Source organism: Molossus molossus, unplaced genomic scaffold, assembly GCF_014108415.1.
Source record: "Molossus molossus isolate mMolMol1 unplaced genomic scaffold, mMolMol1.p scaffold_m16_p_1, whole genome shotgun sequence".
Lineage (NCBI taxonomy): Eukaryota > Metazoa > Chordata > Mammalia > Chiroptera > Molossidae > Molossus > Molossus molossus.
In genome coordinates this window covers 175,836,107-175,860,921 of record NW_023425344.1, presented here as the reverse complement: position 1 = coordinate 175,860,921, position 24,815 = coordinate 175,836,107, and the positions used below count along the sequence as shown (strand labels likewise).

The following is a 24,815-nucleotide window of genomic DNA, read 5'->3' as shown; positions in this document are numbered from 1 at the left end:
ATAATAAAAGTTTGCTAACAAAAATAAATAAATCAAGTAAATGTTACATCTTTAATTACACAGCTCCTCTCTTCATTTTTAAAATTGTTAGCATAGACTTTCTTGGCATACATCTCTTTACTTGACACAGGTATTTCTCACACTAAATTAAGACAACACATCCAAAGAAGAACATGTACTGAGCTGTTTGGTTGAAATTTCCCACAAAATAAGAAACCAAGAAGTTGTTTACACATTTTCCTCAAAAGAAGCAGACTGATTATGTTCATTGATGTATCAGTATATGAAGTTCATTGTCCAATTGTTAAAACTACAAACAGACTAGGGAGCCATTTACATGTCGAATGCACCTGAAAATCTTTTTTCTTCCCAAAGGTTAATTATAATTCTAAGCAAAGCTACTCTAGATAGGCCCCTTAGGTTTCATGCAGGTTTAAATGAAATAATAACGATAACATTACCTCATTGGCCAGTTCCAGGAGCACCGGGGCTGCTCCATTTCTCCCCACTCCATCCAGGTACCTAGACAAGACAAAGCCAAGTGGTGATGCAGTGACAAGAGGAGGCCAGCATAGACTTGTCAGCAGCCCCTGTGTGCACACGTTTCTCCTGGGCACACGCCACACTCAACTCTAGTTAAAGTGTGCTACTGTCACAGGCAGGCATTGAAGGGAAAACATAACAAAACGACTTACCTCCAAACCACTGGCAACGAGTGGACGTTGGGGGCAGGAGACATGAGCACACCAGCCTCCCTGTTTTCACTTCCCACCAAGTCAAGTGCACACAGAGGTGATTTCAAAAGCGATCCCTGTCATCCTGGCTTTATCCACACCACAACCTTCTCATGGAGAGGATATAAGTTCACTGAGGATTTGAGAAAAGCATCCACAAACCCATATGCCTTATTTACTTTTGTTTCATAGGACTGGTCGACACTTTATTAAAAAAGCAGTGGCGCAGATTGTCATCAGTGGGTCAGTACCCCTTTAACAGGCACTACAGCCGTCATCGACCGGCCCTGCGGGTCTTTCATACCCTCCAGCTCTCCTCACCCCTTACCACCCCCTCGACAAAAGAGAAAACTAAAAGTCCCCAAATCCATCCGACACATGAAAGCCAAAGTGATTTTTTTAAAGCAAAAATATGAATGTATCCTTCTCCTCAAAGCACTCCAAAGGCCCCACATTAAATCTCAGAATTAAATCATAACCACTTAAGCTGTTGTAAGGTTCTTCCAAGTCTGGTGCCTATTTGGTCAGCCTCCTTTCTAGTCACTGTTCCCCTCTCCGACCTTCGCCTGGAGAACTCATGATTATTTCTATGTGTCACCACCACAAACCAAAGTAAGTTAAGTGTCCCTCACGTACATCGAAGCGCACCTTGTGCACCGCCCCGTCATCTAACGTAGCATACTGTATCTGCGTGGTTCCTGTCCGCCTCAAGCCCGTGCCCGTGGTGAGGCCGAAAGCCCCAGGGGAGGACAGGCCTAGCACGATTCTTAGCTTATCATAGGTCGTTACATTATACATATCGATTTTTTCTTTAATAAATGATTATATTATACACATGTATTTTCTTTTATAAATTAAATAATTTTAAAGCCATATTGGGCAATAAAATACAATTAAATGTGGATATTTTCTCTGTAGTATACTGTTTGAATGAATAAATTAACAATATTTGTTTGATAGTAAAAAATCAAAGTCAACAGAAGAGGTCTTACCAAAAAAATGCTAGAGGCAGATATTAAATTATATTATTTCACAAGTATGCTTATGAAGATGTATGATTTTCCTATAAATTGAGTGGAAATAAAGCATTTTATTCAAGGTGGGGAGTGTGTCAGGATCATTAACACTCCAAAGCAATTTTAACAAGTCTATTTTCTCCATACTGGAACCACTTTTGAATAAATTTTTTTGGAATGTAAGTGGGAAAGAAGTACTTTCAGAATCAAGGGAATGGGGTTGGGATGGGGGGAGGCAACTATGGTTTAGAGAATGGTCCCTGGGAAATAGGTCAGCTAGGAACCTCCCACTGCACTGACAGGTGTGCGCAAGGAATGACCAATCAGTTCAGTCGAGTAAGACCAGCTCATCGTCTGTCTGTAACCACCAAAAGCGCACATGCATTAAGGGTTCAGATTCTGGGTCAGAGTCGTTACGCCCACACTGATACTAGGATATCTTTATACCTTTCTACTCAACATTCATTCACCCACAGATACGGAGAGAGAGCTAGCTGACTGACGTGTGCTAGGCCTAGTCCAGGTTCTGAAGCAACAGCAGGGCACAGAACTTCCATGGCTCCTGCCCTCCCAGAGATCACATTACAGTGGAGAGAGACCCTGCAAAGGCAGAAATAAACACATAATATAAAGATGTACGTACAATAAAATGCAAGCTTAGGTGGGCTGGTCGGAAGCCCACCTCTAGGGAAGTAGCACCGAGTGGAGGCCCGCAGAAGAAAGGGGAAAGCCAGGGGAGGAAGAGCAGGCCAGCCGGAGAACAGTGGGTGCCAGTGTCGGGAATGTGCTGGGCGTCCAGGACCAGCAAAGGGTCAAGGGTGACCAGGGCAGAGCTTGTGAGAGCAGACTGGAAATAACGAGAGAGTAGCTGGACCCCAGACCATGGCCTCTGCTAGAGAATTGTTGTTTTGCGTCCAAATTACATGGTTTTATGTAAACATTGCATTGATCATTATCTTGGTCATGACCAATGAAAGATTTCTATTATGTTTAAAGTAACAGGAGATGGTCAAACAATAATAACTCTATCTATACGGTCTTTATAATATTTGAAGTATACAGTGGAAAGTCCTAATTAGGAGCTTGACAAAGCTTCCCAGTTGGTCATGTGAGAAACCAAACCCCAAGGAATTGATGAAACCCATCCGGGCTCTCTTAACTGGCAACCAGTAAAGTTTTGAAATGGAATCCTGATCAACCAAGGTCTACTGAGGAGCCTTCCAACGTTGAAAAGGTAGAATTGCTTCTGAATGTATTTACTCCCAAATCTGTTTCCCCACTATATCCTATAACACTTCAGAAAGTGCTAAGGAAAAGAGGTAAAACTAATCTGAAGTTGTATTTGTCCTTTCTGAGAACTTTAATTGTCCCCCACATAAAGTGACAGTTCAGGTATATGCATAATTTTGATATATGATCAAAGAGGCACGCTAATTACAGATGATATTCAGTAAGGACATAATCAGATATTCTTATGCCACCCTTCCCTTCACCCTCAAAGCATCCTATGCAAACTTATAGCACAGGCTTTGCACACAGTTTCTTTCTCTCTCCAACTAGAATGGAAGCTCCCTTGGGTGGGGCTACACAGATGAATGTTGAACCTCCATCCAACAAACAGATCCTTAGCAAAGATCCAAATTGCAAGTGGGAACATAAGGATGTGATCCTGAACCCTACAGTATTCAGGTGACCTGGGCTATCTTCCTAATGCCTATTTGCAAATAAAAACTACTTTGCACAGAAGATATATTTACCCTCTAGCTTTTCCACAGGAAGTCTAACACATATGTGTCTTGTGGGTGAGACCATTCTGAAAAGAACTTCAGAGAAGGTCCATTTTATGTTTTTTGAGTGTGAAAGATATATTTGCATCTAGAATTAAAACACTATGTAAGATCTTAAAGATAAGGCAAAGCTAGGTTGCCTTTAAAATTTTCATAACTCTAATGGCAAAACTTAGAAAACCTACCAATTCAATGAAATAAATAAAGCTAATAGACGGTGTGTGTTGGGAGTAGGGAGGAGATGAGAGATAATATTTCTAAACTTTGCTATTGATGGGGACTTGAAAATCTGACCAATTTGTGAGTGTGTCTGTGTGTGCACACACATTTTATCAAGCATGTTTCCCATTTAGAAATAGAATGCCATTAGTACAGTGGGAAAGAATAGAATTGTTTTCAAAATAAACAAGCCGTGACTAGACATACATAACACAAAGAACTGAAGAAATTTCCTCAATAATTCAAGTTTGAGAAAACATTTTCTAATGATACTGGTATGCTGTAAAGTTTCAGTGAACCATGATGGAATCACATTTCAGTTATATGGCTTTAAATACAGACTTTGAATTCTGAATTGAGATCATCTCACTGCTAGCAAGAATACAAAGACTCAGGAATTCTCGAAAATTGCTACTACAAAAACCACTGCAACCTTTCTAGAGAGTAATGTGGCAACACAGAATAAAGTCTTTAAATGCTAAATGTTTGTAGCAGTAATCACACATATAGAAATATTGAGAACCTAATCCAAAATGCAAAGACTTATGCATCGAAATGTTTATCATAGCATTATTTATAAAATGAGAGCCTTGGAAACATGTATGGTCAACAGAGGATAATTCGGTAAATTATGACACTTTTATATGATGAAGTAATGCAATCAATAAAATGTCTACAAAAAGCTTTCTACAAAATAATATTATGTCATATACATTTTCCAAATATAAAATTCAGGATTCACAATTGCATATATAGTATGACCTCATTTATATAAAAATGGATTGACAAAAGACTAGAATGAAAAATACCAAAGCGGTTATCTCTGGGTACCACAAGTACGGGCTATCATTCATTCCTTTTGAAACCATCAAAAATGTGCCTTATTTTCACAATAAGTGAATATGGCTTTTGCAAAAGCAAAAAATGTAAAGAAATCAGTAACATCGTCAAACTTCTAAACTATGTGTTGATACAGTACAATTTGCCTTTCTTCTGACCAGTTGGAAAACAAAAACCTTTCAAGGCCAATTTACCATAGAGAACACAGGGACATTCAACCTGCATGTTTAAAACCAGAGGCCTGTAAGCAGCATGGGAAAGTGAGAGACTCATCACACTGCTCTCCTCCTGGTCTGTCCACCACAGCCTGACTTCACATCTTTATTTCGGATTTCATGGCTCCTTGAAGTAATCGAGACTCTCGCATTTCAATAAATGTAGAGAAATACAAATATATTTCTGTATTCTCATTATCACCAACTCAACAATTCTTTGAGTAACCATACAAAAAGGAAAGATTTCTATTTCTGGTCTAAACTACACACATAATCCAATAAAGTATGTTCGTACTTTAATAATTCAATAAACTTCTTAATGAAACTAAGATTTTAAAAGGCAGCACTTAGAGATCTTGGAAATCGTCTACTGAAACTTCCTTTTTACAATGAGAAAACTGATTATCAGCGGGCAGACCCACAGCCTCATGGGGGGGGGGGGGTCTCCAAATTCCTGGGAAATGCTCCATTTTCCTTCACTTCAGTTAACAACGCTTTAAAATCTGGACATAGAACCATACTTTCAGTGGTGGCCAAAGACTGCTATTTTTACAAACAAGGATGTATCTCTGACAGGTAAAGAACTTTCCAGTCTTTCCTTGGAGGGTCTGAAGGCCAAAGCAGTTGTTGGCTTCACAGCACTTCATGAGTCATTCCTAATTTCATGTGTATGATTTAGGTTATGGCTTCAACTTATATGTTATTTTCACTAAGGAGAGTATGACTTTGAATAAACCAATTCAAACTTCACATTCTCCTAGACACAACAGTTGTGTGTGTGTGTGTGTGTGTGCACGCACGCGTGTGCACGTATCTTTAACAGACACTATTACTGAAAACTGAATGAATCCTTTCTCATATACAGCATAGTGTGTAATTTTTAGAAATTCTAACTTCAATAATTTTTCCTTTCAATAAACAATTCTTGATCCTTAAAAGATGACCTTACAAAAGCATGATACCAGTATTTTCTCTATATAGTAATTTCATTCATAAAATTTTCATGCGTAAAAATCATTCATCTAAAATTAGTAGTGTCACTCTCCACAGAAAGGTTGATCTGTCAATCTTAAGTACAATAATTTAAGAGCATATTTCAAACAGTTTTCCTTTCCAATATGCCCTTAAAATATTTAAGAAACCAACAATTTCTAATGAAAACCATTATCATTTACCATTATAAATTATTCAGTCATATTACAAAGCCAGTACAATTTTTTTAAAAGAGCTGTTTAAAATATTCTGTTTGTTTTAGAGTGTGAAAACTATTTATAATAAATTAAGCTGAAATTAAGTATCCCATGGAAACTATGATGTTGATTTAATAGCCAAGATTTTCATTCTTTGTTTTTTCAATATGTTTTTATTGAGTTTTTAGAGAGAGAGGAAGGGAGAGAGAGACATAGAAACATCAATGTGAGAGAGAAACATCAATCGGCTGCCTCCTGCACACCCCCTACTAGGGATCAAGCCCAAAACCCAGGCATGTGCCCTGACAGGGAATAGAACCGGGACCTCTCAGTCCATCAGATGATGCTCAGTTCACTGAGCCACACTGGCAGGGCCAAGATTTTCTTTTTAAATTACAAAACCCCTTTTAAAATGTGTCAATCATACATTATTATATATCTTCATATGCTCTTACTTGGTGTATGTCTTTTTCCACCCCTAGAATTGCTAACCCAATACCCATGCTACAAAATACAACTGCACCAAAATTCAATCTTATTTTCTAATATATCTTTCAACTTTCAGATCTAAAGAAATGAAAATTGGTTTGAGAACTTTCAGACAAACATGTAGATGTATGTATGTATATATGAACATATAATAAGACATGCACTTATAATAAGTTTCCAGTAGTCAATTGAGATTTTATAATATCGTAATGATTTCCTACATAGTATGGTATGCACACTCTTAATCAAGACAGTCTCACCACATTCTTTAAATCTACAAAACAAATCACTCAAAAACATATTTGAAGTCTTAAATAACAGACTCAAAACAAAATGCCTTCAAATGGTATACAGAAAATTAATTTAGCAATCTAATTTATTCATAATTATTATTACAATTAATAGGTATTATGATACCCTCTAGTGGGGCAGGCAGGTCATACCTCTGGTAATAACTTTCAATCGCTTCTGAAGTATGATGCTTGGCGTGTGTTCTTTTAATATGTTTCTGAAACAAAACAGAAAAGATCTTTATGCTGTGTCACAGATGAGGGTCAAGTACAAAACTGGCACATTTCTACAGCCCACTGTCTAGCACACAGGGCAAACTGAGGAACAGTCTGGGGGTTGTGGTGGTGGCAGGTCTTTTTTCCTTCTACACCATGAACCTATGCATTTTAATCTCCATTGCTTGGCTGGGATGTCTTCAGACTGCACCAAAAGGTACAGTATGTATGTAAAAGCCAACAGGGTCAGAGTAATTGAATCTAAATAAGTTTGCTTAGGGTGGCAGAGGGCAGAGAAAAACTTGTTCCCTCGAAAACCTTTGTATTAATTTCCCCTCAATTCAATTCCATCTAAGTCCTCTGCACTCTGGTTTTACAATCCAATTGCCATTTTTAACCAGGACGAACATTGCTTAAAAACAACTTATTTGAAAACTACAAAAAGTAATTCCATCGAGACTTGCCACTTGACTGACACCTGTCATCTCATGATAAATGACTCCATTTTCTGCCTCTCTTGCCTTCTGCCACTCCAGCAATGGTCATTTATCATCATCTCTGTCAGCAATGGAAAGCGGCACTGACAGTGCAAGTCAGCAAACATTTAGCACATGGAACCACGCAACACAGGGAAATTATTATTGTCAGAATAATAATGGTTTAGCATAATTTATTACAGGTCCACCAAATAAGCAAAGGCTAGATGTTATTAGACAGATGGATGGGTAGGCTTGGCAGGCCTCCACTGAGACGCAGGCGGTGCTTGATGTGGAAAGGAGAACATCCTCCAACCCAATCAGAGAGCTGGCAGTTCAATTACAAAGAAATAAAGGGACATTCATCATTCAATTAGGCACCTGTCAGCCCTCACAAAGGAGAAAACTTCTAACCTGGTACTCCTGGGAGAAGATGCTCAGCAGAGTGGCCTGCGATTGACTGGAACAAATAAAAGAAGGACAAAGTTAATTACTGGAGTGCACCGCAAAGAAACAAAAGAGAAAGGAGCTTCAAAGGTAGGCCTGCTGCCCTGTAATCTAACAGAACATGAAAACAAGTGTGGAAAAGTTGTTCCAGATGAACACCTCAGACAAAGGCTTCCTGCTGCTAGGTCAAGGGGAGAAAGGGAAAGGGGAAAATGTGGATGGTCTCAAAGCCAAGTACCCTGTGATGTGGATACTTCTGTAAACTTTAGAATGACTGTAAATCAAATCTGTAGCACGCAGTGATGTGAAAAGGGACCAAAAGCAGGTAAGGTTTATTTTCCATTACTAAATGAGAGAGTTAAGCCTCAGAGACAATAAAAAGGGGCGGTGCATTCAATGGAAACGTTCTGAAATTTATTTTGTTAGCAGACAGGTATCCTCTTCTGTTGCTATCTCAGATTCAGGGGAAATCAAAACTTTGGTCTTCACTAGAGAGAGCAGAGGCCACTGGGACGTTCCCACTGATGCGGGTGTGCTTTGAAAACAGGCGCCTCCACAGCTGGAAGCCGAGGACCTGGAAGCCAGTCATTGCCAAGGGCTGCCATTCCCCTTCTCCCTCTGACGCCACAAAATGCCAGACACCCGCCAAAGAAGCCACCTGAAAACATTCTTCCCAAGTGGGAATTCTTCTCCCACAACTGTGACAATTTAAAAATGGAACAGGATATTTTTTTATCTCTAAAAGGCAATCAGTGCCCTGTTGCTACTCTTTTTGATTGCCCTCTGTAGATATATCTACCTTATCGTATCTTGAAAACAATTAATTATCTCTCATATAATTTCCTACTAAATGCTATCTGAACAAATTACAGTGTTAATAATTTGACTTTTACAGTACAACGGAGCACTATGAATAATTAATTATTTTTCTATTCAAGAATGAAACCTCTTGAGCTCATCATAGGTGATTTGGGGAGTGCAAAATAAAAACAATGACAGCATGTTTCTTTATTCAGTCTCATTTTTATCATTTTCTGCATTCCTTCATAGATGTGGCTTCTAACCCCTTTCCACTCTTATCAGATTACAAAAAGCAGGTTAAGAAAAAAAAAACCCACATAAATGTTTACTGAGGAAAACTGGTAATTACTGAAGGATGGTTTCAATAACTCAAAAGTACTGAGAAATTAGTGAATACAATTACAAATTCATTATAGTCCAATTTTTTCAATTTCCCTTTAAAAATGGAAACCACCTTTGAAAGAGCCCATTTTATATATAAAATCTTATTATGCCTGGCTTTCCTGCATTTTACATGCAAATCACATACCCTACCTAGTAGGGTTGCTGACAACCTTCTTCTAAAAAAAAAAAAAGGCAAAATTAAGCCCAAATCTTTGTAAACCACTGAATAAGTCAATACATTAGATATATTTGTGCAATGACTGGAACCCCTCCTTGGTGTAAAGCAAAATATATATGTTAATATAAATATTTATGGTAGATAAAATATCCATCTTAATGTATCAAAAAATACGACTGGAAAAATGTGCCTAATGTGGTCAAGTTGGGGACCAATGACAAGAGAGGAGGAAACTAAACTGTGACTAAAAATAAAAAATAAACAGCTGTAACTGTAGATGCCAGAATAGTAAGGCTAGATGAGATAATGTCTTTAGTCAGGAAAATGTCTTTAAACTGCTTAGAATTCAACTAAAACTGTGGACACAGACTATGGAGCAACCCGTTCTCTCAGTGGCCAAGAGGATTAAGAGAGAAGGTTTCAACTTGCACAGGGAGTGAAACTGGCTAGACCTAAAATGAGCAAATGAGTTACTTGATGTGATAACAACAGAAAGTCAGACCTGGGCCCAACACGCTTTAGGCCTGGTGGACTGGACGAGCTGCAGAGAACTAAACGGCCTCTGCCAGCTGTCCGCCAGCCTACTCTGTTTGTGTGCGCTCAGCTACAGAATGCAAGGAGCAGGAAAGTAGTTTTAACTGTCCAGCTAAGGTGCAACGAAGACCTTGAGTCCAGTGTATATTTTTTGCTTCTTTCTTCCAACATGTTAATTCTGAGAAGGTGGGCCTTAAATACCAATCAGCAGTGTTCAATAAGTATCTATAATGTCCTAAGGTCATGGTTATTGTAAACTATGGCATCAAAATAAAAAATTAAATGAGGTGGACAGAAATTGACCTAGAAGAAACTTTCAACATATAACCACCCCACCCCCATTAGAACACTGTTAAGTATTCATATAGTTTTTAGGTCTCCGGTGAAGTAAATCATACCCTGAAATCTCACATATTTCAAGACCCCACTGGCTTTGGAACATATATCTGTCACTTAGCATACAAATTTCCATATTCAAAAATACAGTCAATTTACACAAATGTCCAATATTGCATTAAAACCTCTTCAAAAATCAGTTTCATGGTTTTTTCCCCCCATGTTAACCTCCCAAATTACATTCCTCCCCATGTCTGAGAAAGGAGCAATTGGGAGGACCCCTAGAATGGCCATGTAAAACCTTGCCCAAGCCCTATGACAAATGTCTCTATGGAGCAGCAGCAGCCATATTGCAGCAATGAGGAAAGAAACATGAGGACAAAGCCTACACACTGAGGACAGTGCGACAGAAAATGGAAAGAACCCAAGTCCTTGAGGAAGGACACTGTTGAACTGCTCAAGAGACCACAAATTGAACTGACCAGACTCCATACGTCTTTGGAGAAATAATACTTTTTTTTTTAACCCTAAAAAACAAAGAAATAAAACTGCCCAGGTTTCTATGTGCCCTGGTAAGGAGGTGCTCCATCCAGATGGCATGTGTACAGGATGTAATACATAAAAGGGTTGTCCATTTTTACACTTTCTAAATCTCTTCTTAGCTGGCAGCTACTGTATTTGACTTCCTTAAAACTGTTCCATCACTGTGACAGTACACTGATGCGCCCAGAGATCATAAATTGGTGTGTGTGTGATTTTTCCATACCGATGTTAAACACTGACGGTATACCATTCATCCTCATTTTATATTGCATTCACAGCATTTCAGATGCGAGGTATGTCAAAACAGGCAAAAACTCAATTCCCCATATAATATTTCACTAAACATGTCCCCAAAACCATCCAGCTGAGACACTCAGTGACCTGAAAAATACTAGAGAAAATGAGGGTTGGACGGATACAGCACAGACGAGGAGCAGAGCTCAGCACACACTTAGTTGCAACATTCATATGAAAGGCAAGTCCTCATGCTCCCGGGTGGAGACTTAAAACAAGTAAAATCTTAAGGGAAAAGATACTGCATATTTTATGTCCTTCCTCTTCCCAAGTGCCAAACTTCTGAAAAGAACCATAAAGAAGTAAAACCGTTATTTAATTTTAAGCTCTTTTTGCTACAGAATCTAGGAAGCATACATGTCTACATTCTAGTGGGCTCAAAATTACATGAGCAAAACAAGTATTATTTCTGGCACTCAGAGAGCAGTTAACCAATTAAAGGGAGATAAGGCAGGAGACTCCTACAAAGCATTAGGCTCCGGATCTCACAATTACAAGGCATAAACAACCTCTCTAAATCTGGGAAAGAATTCAAAGGAACACTGGCTCTGTGTGATTGCTGATTTGGAGTACTAGTCAAGGAAGGCTTTCTATGAAAGAGATACATCTACCCTCCTTCATATACACACCTACACGCAGATTTGAAACACAGAGCCTTTTTCCTCTCAAAATCAAAATGGAATACAATAAAAGAGCAAGACTGGGTACAGTCCCACTAACTACATTTTTTTTTCTTTCAGGAACGTACAATGCACAGGGGGAAGAATCTGGGGGATTACTGTGGAGAAAAAAGGAAAAATAGTTCAACTGAATTCAGGAAAGAGAGAACATTTTATCCATTGTACCGCCCCCTCTCCCATTTCTTCTTTCTAATTTCTAACTTCAAATCAAGGATTCAGACTATAATTTATGCCTAATCATAGCAAATGCTCCCATAAATGATCATATGGATGACAGCATTAAGTTTAGCAGTAATCAACTATCCCCCCAAATTCTTAAGAGTTATATTTATGTTCTACATAGAAAAAAAGTAGTTACTGTCCTAGGCACTTCATTAATTTTGCTGATAAACTTAAATCACATGCAAAACAGCTTTACAAGAAGAGCCAAGCTTGATATACTGAAGCTCTTTATTTTACCCTCAACAACCCTCTAAGGTAGGTACTATTATTGTTCTTACTTTGAAGATGGAGAAATGAAAGAACAACTGTTAAGTAGAATACACAATTAAAGAGCGAGGATTAGCAGTATAGCTAGAAATCAAAATCCATATCCAATTCCAAAACCCAAACACTTAACCCCAATGCTAATTTGCTGTGCTAATAGTTCCCAGAAATCGGTTCCGCACGTCATGTGCACGTACCAACACCCCTGCAAGCACTGCCTGTTACATTACCCTCCAAACACCCTGAAAGGTGAGCATCGCTAGGGTTTTGATAGAAAATGGAAGCCACAGGAGGTCTGGCATTTTAATCAGATTCCATGGTCTTAGACAATAATCCCTTTTCAAAAAAATCAAATTACAGTTTTCCTTTACTTAACTACATAAAAATGCTGTTCTTTTTTAGAATGTTGAAAAGTAAAGGAACGACTGTCTACAGGAAACAGTTGAGGATTAAAAACTGTTGGGTAACTTCATGATCCTCCCCGCAGCTAAGGAATATTTTGTTAACAACTATACATTTGTCTGAAGTGTCTCTGTGACTGCCCATGTGTCTTTTGCTCAAATGCTATTTACTGCATATGAAGCACCTTATTTTTTTATTTTTATTTTTTGGCACATACCCCTAGCAAGAACCGAACCCAGGACTCTCTGGTCCGCAGGCCGACACTCCATCCGCTGAGCCAAACCGGCCAGGGCTACAAAGCAGCTTTAATCCTTCTCTGAACAACACATATATACACCATATCAATATTCTCTACAGACGACAATACTCTCCATAGGTGTTAATTTTATTCTAGAATATGTAATAGTTGCCTAATTATAAAATAGTACATATGCTGCACAAAATCCAGAGATGTGTACTGTTAGCCTTCTGGTATATCTTCTTCCTTTGTCTTTACTCCATGTCTGCTGTGTGTGAGGACTCTGTAAATGTGTCTATAGACAAACATACATTTTTTAAATTGCAAGTGTACCATGTCTTTATTATATAAAATATTAATATGTATCCATACCATTACATATTACTCTTTTTAAATTATTTTTATTGTGAAAAATACAATGTCTTCACATTATTAAAAAATGAAACAGCTCTGGCCGGTTTTGCTCAGTGGTTAAGCGTTGGCCCGCGGTCCAGAGAGACCCGGGTTCAGTTCCCGCTAAGGGCACGTACCTCAGTTGCAGTTTGTCCCCGGCCCTGGTTGGTTGTGCGGGTGGCAGCCACTCGATGTGTCCCTTTCACGTCGATGTTTCTCTCTCTCTCTCCCCCCAACTCTATCTGAACAAAAAATGGAAAAATGTCCTCGGGTGAGGATAAAAAAAAAAAAAAAAGGGACAAATGTATAGCCAAACAAATATATAGGAAAACAAGACCATGTCACCACTTCGGTCAGCAAAGAGAACTGCTGGCACTGCCAGGAAGCTCTGTCAGATCACCACCCTTCCCTCTCACTAGTGAACCTGATCTTCATGTTAACTGCTTTCTTGCTTTTCCTTCTGGTTTTACCACCCCACTGTGTATCCCTGACTTCTGTAGATTAGCTTTGCCTGTTTGTAAAGCTCTTGTTAATGGAACTACACAGTGTGCGCTCTTTTGTATTTGGTTTCTTTCACTCAACACCGTTTCTGAGAGTCACCCATGGTAATTTAAGTGCAGTTAATTCATTTTCATTGCCATATGGTATACCATTGTATGAGTATAGGCCACATTTATCCATCCTATTGCTGACGAACCTTTGACCTGCTTCCAGTCTTTTGCTAATGACAGTGATGATGCTGTGGACAGTCCTGCATGTGTCTCTTGGTGCGCACATCTGTGACAGGTACAAATGTAGAAATGGAGTTCTGGGTCATCTGACACGCAATTCTCGAACTGCGGTAGATACTGTCAAACAAGGTTTCAAAGTGTTTATAACAATTTTAAACTCCCAGCAACACCAAAGGAGAGTTCCCATTGCTGTACAATCTCATCACACTTTCCTCTCAGTTTGCCTTTTCATGTTCTTTGTATTGCCCTTTGAAGTGCAGAAATTTTTATTTTTATTTTTATTTTTTGGTATGTGCCCCTAGCAGGAACTGAACCTGGGACTCTGGTCCGCAAGCTGACATTCCAATTGCTGAGCCAAACCGGCCGGGGCAGAAGTTTTTAATTTTTATAAAATCCAATACATCAACTTTTTTTTTGTTGTTTATCCTCACCCAAGGACATTTTTGCATTTGTCTTCAGATAGAGTGAGAGGGAGAGAGGAAGAGAGAGAGAGAAACATCGATGTGAGAGAGACACATAGACTGGCTGCCACCCGCACAACCTCAACCGGAGCTGGGGACGAACTGCAACCGAGGTATGTGCCTATAGCAGGAATCGAACCCAGGACTCTGGTCAGTGGGCTGATGCTCTAATCGCTGAGCCAAACTGGCCAGGGCACATCAATTCATTTTTATTATTGGTACTTTTTGTATGTCTTGTGGTCTTTTCTACAAAATCTTTGTTTACCAACAGTCATAAAGATATTGTCACAGGTTTTCTTTTAGAAGCTTAAGAGTATTAGCTTTTATACTCAGGCCTATGATCTATCCTGAATTGATTTTGTGCTGTTTGCCACAGTTCGTTTATATTATTTTCATACATATATCCAACTGACCACACAACATTTGCTCATTGAACTATCCTAGTGCCTTTAAGGAAACCAAATATCTGAGGGTCTATTTGGGAACTTCCAAATCTGCTGACCACTAATTTATGTTTTATCTTTACACAGACACCACAATGTTTTGATTACTACAGCTAAATCATATACATTTAATGTAAGTGTTAATGTATTTAGCTTCAAATGTATCATCTTACTAAATGCTAATTGTCTTACCTACTCTCCATCCCTTTACTCTCCTTTCTTGTCTTCTTCTCAATTTAATACTTATTTGTCATGATTTCCCCTGGCCACTTGAAAGTTTAACACTCTTCCTACCCAACTACTTGCCTCCTCAATTTATCAAAATGTATTTTTAATCAGTGATTAAGTGCTACCTGGAAAATACAAAAGCTTTACAACACTACCTACAGTTACCCTTCCTGATATATAGGATATTACTAATATTGTTTTAATTCTGCATATATCTTAAAATTCACAAGACTGATGCTTTATACAGTTTCTGTTCATTCTGATTTACCCACACGTGGATCATTTCATTGCCCTTTCTTCTTTTCTTTACTCTTTCATCTGGAATAACTCTCTTTCAATCATTCCACCAGTGCAGATGTGTTGGTGATGTCAAATACTGGCTCTTTTCAATGATACTGTGTCTTATTTCTCTACCTGGTTTTAAGATGTTTTTATATTTATTTTTTAACGTTTAGCTCTGTGGTATTTAGTAAAACCCACTTAAAATTCATTAGACTTCTTAAATGTGTGGCTGGATACTGGTTTATCATTTTGGGGAGTATTCTCCACTATTATTTTTCAAACATTGCATTAGTACTCTCTTTCCTTGTCCTAAAACTCCAATTAGCCCTCCCTACTACGTCCTTTGTTTCTTACTCTCTCTTCATATGTTCTACCTTTTTGTTATTCTATGTTCCATTCTCAGTATTTTCTTCTAATCTATCTTCCAGTTCACAAATTCTCTCTTCAGTAATGTGTAATTTGCTGTAAAATACATCCATTGATTTAAATACCTCCAATTTCAGTTACTGTATTTTTCACTTGTAAATTTTCTATTTGTTTCTCTTTCAAATAAGTTCCCTGCAGAATGTTTCAACTCTTTTTAGTATCTTGAATAAACACAAATTATAGAAGTTTTGCTTAGTACTTCCAATATCTAAGCCCCTTTGAGTCTATTTCTGCAGTTTTCACTGGTTCTCATTCACATTGACATGTTTCCTTTTATGACTGTATATCCCTCATTATGTGCCATATTACTTTAAAAAAGTGATTTATAAATAATTTAAAAACTAAAGTGATACTATCTTTTTCCAGAGAGACTTATGATTTGATTCTTGGAGTACCAGGGGTCTAAAATCGGTTTGGTCCAATTTAAGTGTTAATTTTGGAGGCCAATGAGGGAAACTTGAAGCTGAAATACAGTAATGTAGAGCTGTTTTATTTTAGTTCACATTTACTCCTCAGGTGTAGTCCTGTAGGGTCCCACCTCACATCAAAGCCTGGGGCACTTACAAGAGCTCCCACCTTTGGTAGCCCTAACCTTCGTCACTAGAAAGCCCATGTGCAACCCCCTGTCCACAGAGCCTGCTAGGTGGCCCTAATCTTTAAGCCTTGTCCTCTAGCCCTGTAAAGCTGTCAAAAGTTCTGCTCAGGATTTTGCTAGACTACATCTGATGAAAGGGTAATTAAATTAGAATTCAATAATTGAAAAGTTAGTTCCCCCAATACCTTTATTTTTGAAATTAAAAGATACATCCCTAATTAAATCATAAAGAAGAAGTAATGATGGAAATAACAAAAATATGTAATATAGAACAATGATACCAGTATGTATAAGTAGTTGTAGAAAATTTATTGCAATAATTGGATAGTAGGAGAATGGAACTGATTTTATTCTAGATGGTTCTAGCAAACTGGAAATCCTGGTACACAAAATAAAATTGAAAATGAGAATCAAGAAGGAAGAAAACAAAACCCTCCTCATTTGTAGATGAGATGGCTTTCTTCATAGAAAAAAACAAAATCTACAAACTATAAAAACTAATAGGAGATATCAGAAAGGTAACTGGACATAAAAGAAATATAAAACATAAATAAATAGAATTCTTAATAGTTAGTAATATTCAATTAGAAAATGGAATAGAAAATAGATCTCACTTACAATGTAAGTGAGAAAATAGATCTCACTTACAACTTAGAAATATGTTTAATAAAAAAGTGTAAAACTTTTGAAGAAAATTATAAAACACAACTGAAGAACATAAAAAGTTCCTGAATAAATGTAGAAATAAGATATCTTTACAAATAAAGTATCATGGGTGGAAAGATAGTATAAATAAAACTGTCAATTCTCTATACGTCAATCAATAATAATAAAAATCCAGTGAAACTCACAATACAGTTTTATGGTGGAAACTGAAAATTTATCTTAAAATCCATTAAGAGAAATGCCTGGTCATGAATAGTTTATAAGTTCTGAAAAGCAAAAATAAACCAGATATCAACATAGATACATTTCAAAAATATAGTATTTACACACCAAAAAAAGCAGGTTATAGAAATCTAACTATATTTGATACCATTTATATAGAGTATAAAACAGCAAAATATAATTACCTTTTTTTCATGTTTATGTATAGGTATATTAAAAAAACACATGAGGTGGGTAAGCACTGAACTTAAGACAATGGCTACCTCAAGTAAAGGAGAAGAGCAAAAAAAATCAGGAAAAGTGCCTTCAAATACTAAATAAATAAAAATCTGAAGGGGAAAGGGATTGTAAAATGGTGTCAGAATATTTCATTTCTGTAAAAGTTTAAGAAGTATCTGAAGCAAATATAAACAGAGGTAGATTCAAAGCGTCCACTACATGAGTCTCTATTCTTGTCTGTGTGTGCTATATTTCATAATACAATTAAATAAGTAAGAGGAAAGACAAAAAAAATCAAAGAGGAGTAGGATAAATTTACCTTTAACATTCTTTTCTGCTCTAAGTCCCACCCTATTATAAATGCTCTGATTTAATTAGTCTTAAGTACCTACACTTCTTTCCTTTCTAATTAAATGTATGTATTAACTTTTTAGAACAAGCATAATGAAAATCAGATAAAGAATAAGAAGCCTGGGTGACAGAAACTTAATTTTTGCTTGCAAGACCAGATGTCTGATCATTTTCCTCTAAAACAATCCCTATAACTTCAATACAATATATAAATAACAAATACATTTTTTAAAAATGTATTTTTACATTTTTAAATGTAATGAGCCGGTTTGGCTCAGCGGTTGGAGTGTCGGCCTATGGTCTGGAGAGACCCGGGTTCGGTTCCCGCTAAGGGCATGTACCTTGGTTGCAGTTTGTCCCCGGCCCTGGTTGGTCGTGCGGTGGCAGCTGCTCGATGTGTCCCTTTCACGTTGATGTTTCTCTCTCTCCCTCCCAATCTATCTGAACAAAATATCGAAAAAATATCCACCGGCAAGGATAAAAAAAAAAAAAATGTTCACTACATTCTTTCTTCCTACAATAATTTTTCTTTGTTTAATAGATCAGATGATAAGAAATCCTTAAACCAAGGCCAGAGTGATGGTATTGATCACCAGAGAGAGAGAAGGCACAAGAAACATTAACAGCTAACAATATTCTGTATGTAAAGATATTTATACTCTTTCCTTTGTTGGTGAAAATTCAACTTTCTTCCAACTCTGCATAGAGTATTAGCTAGTGTATCTTCCATTATGTCCTCCCTTTGGTGCTACTCATTCATTTCCAAGCATGCTTCTGTCTTCCTAAGCCAAAACTTGCCCCACTTTCCTACTACTGTCCATCACAGTTTCTTTTCATTACCAAGTGTCTTTTTTCTAGAAGGTCTTTGGCTCCATAAATCCTATTCGGCCCCCACCCCACTGCAGTCTCACTTCTGCCCCCACCCTTTAGCTGAAACAAATGTCACAGAGACTTCCTCACTACCAAACCCCCAAACAGACTTCTTATCTCAGCTGAGTGCACTGAACACTTTGCACCTTTGACTACTCTCTTTTCCTTGCAAATCTTTCCTCCTGTGAATTAATTCCAGGGCCCTATTTTCTAATCTCTCCTCCTACTCTGTTAAACATTTATCTTTCTCCCTGGCTGCTTAAACTCTTCCTGGGGGGTGTCTTCAACCCTCTTCTCTCTTCACCCGACATGCTCACGCGGGTGACAGCACACTCTGCTATGTTCCTAACTCCCAAACATGAACACACATTTTTTCCCCCAGCCTCCAACTCTACTCAGATTCACAGTTCAATTTCATATCTATTTACAGGACTTTTCACCTATTTGGCCATAAGTATTTTGAAACCAAATTTACCACCACCTTCCTTTCCCACCAAAGTATTTCATACCCAACCTCCATTAAATCAACCATTTCCATAAACACAGCTGCCTGAGCTAGAAATCTCTGAGTCATTCTTGAGCCTTTGCTCCTGCACACCTGAAACATCTAACAAGTCACCAAGTCTCATTAACTGGTTGACCGGGGACCAGGAATCAAACCCAAGACTTTTTGGTCCATGGGCTGACGCTCTAACCGCTGAGCCAAATTGGCCAGGGCGAGAACTTCTACTCTTTAGAGAAATATTTGGACTTGGGATACTATACCATGCTAATCACTATTAAATTAAGTTATTTTAGTTAAAGGACTAGTCTAAGAGGTGATATAGCACAGGATTTTTAGATCAAACCGAACCCTTTCATTTTAAACATGATAAAGGTACAGTGATAGAGATGAAATGATTTGCCCAAGGTTACCAAAGCATTATTTTATACCAGGTACATGTATATTAAGAAAAAAAATAAGCTGTGCTATATATAATGTTATTCCATATATGATGGAATAACAGTTAGGTCATCTTTACAGGTGGGAATATCACATATATATTTTTTTTCATATTTTTAATACAGTTTTATTATTTCAGTAATCAAAATGTATCTATGACCAAAGTGTATACATTAAACCGTAAATACAAATAAAAAAGTAAAATACATCAGAACATAAGTTATGTCACCAGTAGACCCCAAACCCAAAAGTTCTCACTTCCTGCCACCAAAAGCTGCAATGAATGGGAGATAAAAATTATAAATTTTTTCCTCTGACAGTTCTTTTTTCCTACTATAAATGCAAAATTTTAAATATGAATTCACAATATGGAAAGTGATTATTTTTCCAGGTAATATGTCATCTCCCTTGATTTAGACAAATTTTTCAGTTCTTCAAAATCTAGTTTTCTCTTACAAACTTCTGCTATGCATTTTTGTGTATTCCACAATTACTTTTTTTAAATAGGGAGGGTCAGAAGTTGTATTGTTAAAGGAACACCTATAAAAACTATTGTCTTTATTCTTGACATGCTTAAAATCCAATTAGAAAAATCATTTAATAATTCAAAGACTTAAGTTTTACCATCTGTACCTAGACTCGAGACTGCAGAATCCATTTTCATCTTAAAAATTCTATGATTTTTATCAATTCCACAACTCAACGATTTAGATTGAATTTCCCTCTGCATACAGTCCTAAAACTTTCAAGTATCGTTTATCAGAAAACTGCCTTGGTCCTAATAATAATGACTTGTAATCATGTTGACACTGGACATTTCTGTGTGGGCCTAACAGCGGGTCTATTCTAGGTCAATAACTATAGTGATTGAATTGTTTATTAAGACTTCTAGGCATTTAAAGTAATCAGACCACAGGGTGAGAACATGAAGGAAAATAATTAACTCCTTTCATTCACCATTGATTATAAGGTACCACTTCCCCCAATAAAGATTAAATAACCACCTCATAGTGTTACACACACCATAACTATTTCACTGCTGTAAAATCACCTTATTTTTTTAATACAAGACTGAACAAAGATACTTAATAAAAGAACCACCAGATAGCTATTTAAAACTCTGAATAGCTGATTTAAAAACATATTGATATATATACATATTATATTCAACTTCACAATTCTTCAAGCACTGAGAGAGTCTTTTCATGAGAAGGTACCTGCTTGAATCAGGTGATCCCAAGAAGAGACAAGTATGTCATGAGGGCTGGTAAGGGCCCCCATCTCTTTGCAGCGACTTCAAACTGAAAGATTTGTTTGACTCTCAAGGTTTTTATTATGGTGGCCAACACTGAGGAAAATAGAAGTAATCCTTCTTCTTAAAATGAGTTTAATTTGAGATGGGCACTTGTCAAAAGGGTTAAAAATACAAAATGAGACAGTACAGAACAATGGTTATTCATTTTTATTGAAGTGACGAATTCACTTTCCTAACAGACCATGTTCAGCATGATTTCGTGGACAATCAATGATATCATTACCATGAATGGGACGAGATCACGTTTTACCACTAACCGATAACTGTTATCTTCTTACTCCATGTCATCATTTGCTTTTTCTTCTGCAAAAGCCTGAGACCTAAACTATCACCAAATAACATTGTTCACTTTTCCTCAGTAATATTCAGAGCTAAAAATATTACCAATTCTGATCTACCTCAGGTAGCTTTCTTAAACCAACAGCTTGTCTAACCAAATAAATTGATTTTACTTTCTCTTTATATTAAATATTAAATTTTATTAAACACCCTACTATGGGAAAACACTTTAGTTTTCTAGGAAGCATTAACAAATTACAACAGGAAAAGGGGCTTTTGGGAGGTGATCCAGGTTAGACGAGGTCATGAGGGGATTATAGCTTTGGAAGGAGGAGAAGAAAGAGACCACTCTGGGTGCACGCCCCAAAGAAAGGCCAAGTGAGGACAGGGCGAGAAGGTGCCATCTGCAAGCCAGGAAGAGTGACCTCACCAGGACCTGACCATGCTAGCAACCTGATCTCAAACTTCCACTCTCCAGAACTCTGAGAAAATAACTGCCTATTGTTTAAGCCATCCAGTCTACTACAGTGTTTTGTTATGGCAGCCAAAAAATGAATTAGACACTGAAGGTCCGTTCACAGCACGCCACAGTCTGAGAGATAATAATTCATCATTCCTTCAATATTCCCAACTAGATAGCTAATTCTCCACGTTTTAGGGATGGGTCAAGCTCTCTCTTGAGTTTTTTTCTAACCCTGTCTCTTTCTTGGGACATAGATTCTAAAAACTTCCACAGAAAACCTAATTTGTGCCTGTATCAGCCTACTTATTCCATATACTGTTTTATGAAGCATTCTGATTTTACTCATTGGTGTCCATTTCTTCCCCCCTCTGGATTTCAAATGTGTCCTGGTTTCGTTTACACAGAAAATGCCTAAATAGACCTCTTTTCTCAGGGAATTCCTCAGTTTATGAAATTCTGCTAGAACGCCAAGTCATTCTGCCACACTACATCATCATAAATGACTGAATGAACATCAAGAGGCTAATTTAATTCTATAACCACAATGCTGCTAGTCTGTGTCTAACAATCACAATTACTTTTCAAAATTTTCACAGTAAAAAAAGTTTAGAATATTGCATAAAACCGCTTAGGCATTTCCTTATTCCATTCCTGTACAAAATATGTATTCTGTCCTCCTAATCTTTCTTAATTTAATAGGTCACAGAGACCTTATAAAGAGAACAGTAAAAATGATTGGCCAGATTCACTTTATAATTGTTGTAATTTATAAAGATCCAACTTCCATCTCTACAGCTTTCTTCCCAAATAAATTTTCAGTTTTATTAACATAATAGTACTAATAATCTCATACTCTTTCCATGTCTTTTATCCACTACACCCAAACCCCAAATGCCAAACTTATGCTTTTCATTTAAGAATTTAACAAGGAAATGCAGGAATTGGCATAAAACGGACTTCCTGAATATTTAGTGCTTTTACATAGCCTCAGTAGTGTTCTTACGGGATCAAACGATTTGAAGCTTCAGATACTATATTTTCCCTACTGCTTTAGTTTGGGGGAAAAAAAAAAAAACTGTAGATCTTTGGTCTTTTCTTAAAAACATCATCATCATCATCAGGTGGACTATAATTATTCTACAACCACCCCACTTTAATAATAAATGCTAAGAATATTAAAACAACAAATGGAATGCCTTAAAATGCATTAAGCTCTTCTCTTATTAAACACGAAATTTTAACTCTCACCACAGCCTTTTATTCTTAATTCACAATCAAATCCTTCTGGCAGTTAATCTCAGCACTTAATGTCACTCATTCAAATAACACCAACCTTAAATTGGTGTAATTGCCTTCCCTCTTTCTCTCTGTCCTAAGAAAAACCAGAGGAAGGGCAGAGATGGAGTCCAGTTGCTACGTCTACATACAACACAATTATGCTTTGTTATACAACAACTTTTGCCAGAACATCCAATTTGTAACTTTTCTACATTTCTATTGAACTCCTTCAGTCTGATAAAGAGTAGGCACTCAAGATAGACCACATGTTAGGACACAAACTACGTCTACAAGTTCAAGAAGACTGAAATCATATCAAGCATCTTCTCAGATCACAATGGCATGAAACTAGAAATCAATTGCAACAAGAACATGCAAAGACATTTGAACACATGGAAGCTAAATAGCATGTTATTAAACAATGAATGGGTTACCGAGGAGATCAAGGAAGAAATTAAAAACTTCCTGGAAACCAATGAAAATGAACACACAACAACACAAAATCTATGGGATGCAGTGAAAGCAGTTCTGAGAGGGAAGTTCATAGCACTACAGGCCTACCTCAAAAAAAAAAAACAAAAAAAAAAACAAACAAGTAAAATCTCTAATACTAGAGAGCAAACAAAAAGAAAACCCCAGAGCAAGTAGAAGGAAAGAAATAGTAAAGATCAAAGCAGAAATAAACTACATAGAGACCAAAAAAAAAAAAACAATTCAAAGGATCAATGAAACAAAGAGCTGGTTTTTCGAAAAGATAAACAAGATTGATGGACCCTTAGCTAGACTCACCAAGAAACAAAGAGAGAGAACCCAAATACACAAAATCAGAAATGAAAGAGGAGAAGTAACAACCGACACCACAGAAATACAAAAGATCATTAACAACTACTATGAATAATTATATGGCAACAAATTCGACAATCTAAGCGAAATGGACAAATTTCTACAAACACATAGTCTCCCAAAACTGGACCAGGAAGAGCTAGAAAACTTGAACAGACCAATGACAACAGAAGAAATTGAAGATGTAATCAAGACTCTCCCAGCAAATAAAAGCCCAGGCCCGGATGGCTTCATGAGGGAGTTCTACCGAACATACAAAGAAGAACTAACACCCATTCTCCTCAAACTATTTCAAAAAAATTCAAGAAGAAGGAAGACTTCCAAACTCGTTTTATGAAGCCAGCATAATTCTAATTCCAAAACCAGAAAAAGACACTACAAAGAAACAAAACTACAGGCCAATATCCTTGATGAACATAGATGCCAAAATCCTGAACAAAATACTAGCAAATCGGATCCAGCAATACACCAAAAAAATTATCCACCATGACCAAGTGGGATTCATCCCAGGGATGCAAAGCTGGTACAATATTTGCAAATCAATAAACGTGATACACCACATAAATAATATGAATAAAAACCACATGATCATATCAATAGATGCCGAAAAAGCTTCGACAAAATCCAGCATCCATTTCTGATAAAAACATTCAGCAATGTGGGAATAGAGGAATCATATCTAGACATAATAATGGCCATATATGAAATACCTACAGCCAACATCATACTCAATGGGCAAAAACTAAAAGCATTTCCCTTAAGAACTGAAACAAGACAAGGATACCCACTTTTGCCACTCTTATTTAATATAGTACTGGAAGTCTTAGCCACAGCAATCAGACAGGAAGGAAAAATAAAAGGGATCCAAATTGGAAAGGAGAAAGTGAAACTGTCATTATTGGAAGATGGCATGATACTATACGTAGAAAACCCCAAAGACTCCATCAAAAATTTACTAGACTTAATAAATGAATTTGGAAAAGTAGCAGGATACAAAATTAATGTAAAGAAA

The 24,815-nt window shown here is 37.1% G+C and overlaps 1 protein-coding gene across 12 annotated transcripts in view; it reads right to left on the bottom strand.

The window, feature by feature from the left end:
• The window catches only part of CDIN1 (CDAN1 interacting nuclease 1), a 211,445-nt gene that overhangs the window by 150,215 nt on the left and 36,415 nt on the right, over window positions 1-24,815 (bottom strand). For all 12 annotated transcript variants that reach the window (XR_004960155.1, XR_004960157.1, XM_036266778.1 and 9 more), the window contains exons 2-4: window positions 7,887-7,932; window positions 6,934-6,998; window positions 462-522 (exon numbers count right to left, since the gene is read on the bottom strand). Coding sequence is in view for 10 of the 12 variants with exons in the window: in XM_036266778.1 (XP_036122671.1) it covers window positions 462-522; window positions 6,934-6,998; window positions 7,887-7,932 (172 nt within the window). In the remaining 2 variants the exon portion in view is untranslated. The remainder of the gene's footprint in view (window positions 1-461; window positions 523-6,933; window positions 6,999-7,886; window positions 7,933-24,815) is intronic.